The 2,439-nt window shown below is 45.6% G+C and overlaps 1 protein-coding gene across 1 annotated transcript in view; it reads right to left on the minus strand.

Moving 5' to 3' along the window:
• The window catches only part of UBE3C (ubiquitin protein ligase E3C), a gene marked incomplete at its 5' end in the record, with an annotated part of 103,077 nt that overhangs the window by 93,104 nt on the left and 7,534 nt on the right, over window positions 1–2,439 (minus strand). The window contains one exon of the mRNA XM_015570939.1: window positions 658–732. Coding sequence (XP_015426425.1) covers window positions 658–732 — 75 coding nt within the window. The remainder of the gene's footprint in view (window positions 1–657; window positions 733–2,439) is intronic.

Here is a 2,439-nt window from a genome sequence, read left to right on the forward strand (position 1 = left end):
GGCTGGCCCGGGGCAGCTGGGCAGCTGACATCCGAGGCTTGCCTATGCCTAGGGCTGGCCCTGGGCAGCTGGTGGACTGAGGGGACTGGGCGCCACCATCTTGTAGTTGTGGGTGCTGCCATCTTTGAGGGCATGGTAGTCAATTAGGGGATATATACATACATATAGATTAGAGGCCTGGTGTGCAAAATTTGTGCGGGGAGGGGGGCAGGGGGGTCCCTCAGCCCAGCCTGCACCCTATTGCAATCCGGGACCCCTTGGGTAGGGTCCCTAGGCCTGGCTGGCGATCAGGGCCTATCGGGGCCTTCCTTCTGGCAGCTGGCCCTGTCCCTGCCGCTGCTTACCATCTGTGCAGCACTGCCACCCCTTCCCCCTGCCACCGGTCGCCTCCGTCTACAGGCAATAGGTGTGGAGTGTGACCGCTTGGCTAGCCTGGGCGTCCCTCTGCAGGGCAATCGTGGGGAGATGGCCGGGCCCCCTTACCAATTGCATTGCACCCGCCCTGGCTGGCCTGGCGCCAGTGCATGTCATATCGTGGTTGTCCGGATGGTAATTCTGCTGTTTGGTCATTTGGTCAATTTGCATATTATGCTTTTATTATTATAGATAAGCATTCACATGCCTTTCTGACCATTTTCAGTTTATAAACAGACTTACTTGCTGTTTTCTGTCTCGATAGCCTCGAATAAATGACTGAATAATTATTGCGTTTTTCAATCTTCGCCTTTCTTCCTGAATAAAGGAGGAAGGAGGGAACAGTCGGTCAGAATCAGTGAAAATAACATTTAGTTAGTAAAGACTTAAAAATTACAGCTATATATTTAATTCACATAGCACAAAATTCACTTTTTAAACTGTACCATCACCAATTTTTAATATATTCAAATTTGTGCAACCATCTATCTAATTTTAGAACACTTTCATCACCCACTCCCCAAAATAACCATGTACCTATTAGCAGTCACCATCATTCCTTGTCCTGCTTCCCCTACTTCCATGCCCTTGGCAACCACTTGAACTTTCTGTCTGTACTCTATTTCATATAGTGGAATCACAGAATAAGTAGCTTTTAAAAAATATATATCTTTTTATTGATTTCAGAGAGAGGAAGGAAGAGGGAGAGAAGGAGATAGAAACATCAATGAAAATCATTGATTGGTGCCTCCTGCACACCCCCTACTAGGGACTGAGCTGCAACCTGGGCAGGTGCCCTAACCGAGATTCAAACTGGTGTCCAGGATGATGCTTAACCGAGCCACACTGGTTGGGCTGTGGCTTTTTCACTTGGCATGAAGTGTGTTTGTTGTAAAATAATTTATTTTTTATTTTTTTGAAGAAGCATGGAAGAGACAGAGAGACACATCGATGTGAGAGAGACATATGGATTCTATGCCTCCCACACACTCCCCAACCAGGGCCTGAGGGATCAGGAATCAGAGCCTGCAACCCAGGTATGTGCCCTTGGTGGGAATCGGACCCAGGACACTTTAGTACATGGGCTGACACTCTAACCCAGGGGTGGGCAAACTTTTTGACTCGAGGGCCACAATGGGTTCTTAAACTGGACCGGAGGGCCGGAACAAAAGCATGGATGGAGTGTTTGTGTGAACTAATATAAATTCAAAGTAAACACATTACATAAAAGGGTACGGTCTTTTTTTTATTATTATTTTTTTTTAGTTTTATTCATTTCAAATGGGCCGGATCCGGCCCGCGGGCCATAGTTTGCCCACAGCTGCTCTATCCACTCAGCCAAACCAGCTAGGGCTGGTATGATGATTTTTAAGGTTCACCCACATTGTATCACCTATCGGTCTTTCAGTCCTTTTTATGGCCAATTAATATCCACTGTATGGCTGCCTCACGTTGAGTTTATCAGCCAATGGACATTTGTGCTTCCACTTTGGGCTACTATGAGCAATACTGCTATGGACATTCATGAACAGTTTTTGCATGGACAAACGGTTTTCATTTCTCGTGGGTGAATACAGGAGTGAAACTAATACCTGAGGAACTGCAGACTGTTTTCCAGAATGGCTTCACTATTTTACAATCCTACCAGAATAGTGACTTTTTTTTTTAGGTTTTGGTTTTAAATATTAAAAGAATACAGACAGGCAATACAAACACCTATTTTAAGGGTCACATCTTTGTTTCAAAGCAGAAAACTCCGATTTTTACTGACTTAAGACTGTCTTCAGTGACCTAGCAAAATGATGTATTCATCATCATTAAAACACTGCAGGCACCACGTTTGACAGCCTGCTGTGTGCCAGCCCTAAGAAAGACCCTTCACGTGCACCTGTACAATAACCTTCCAGGTGAGAATTTCTCTTGTTTTAAAGATGCAGAAACTGAGGGTCAGCAGTCAAACTCAGGCTGACACTAAACTGGGTACTCCATCTCCCACGTGGTACTGCTTCATGCCTTTTAGGAATG

This window comes from Myotis davidii, unplaced genomic scaffold, assembly GCF_000327345.1.
Source record: "Myotis davidii unplaced genomic scaffold, ASM32734v1 scaffold747, whole genome shotgun sequence".
Classification (NCBI taxonomy): domain Eukaryota; kingdom Metazoa; phylum Chordata; class Mammalia; order Chiroptera; family Vespertilionidae; genus Myotis; species Myotis davidii.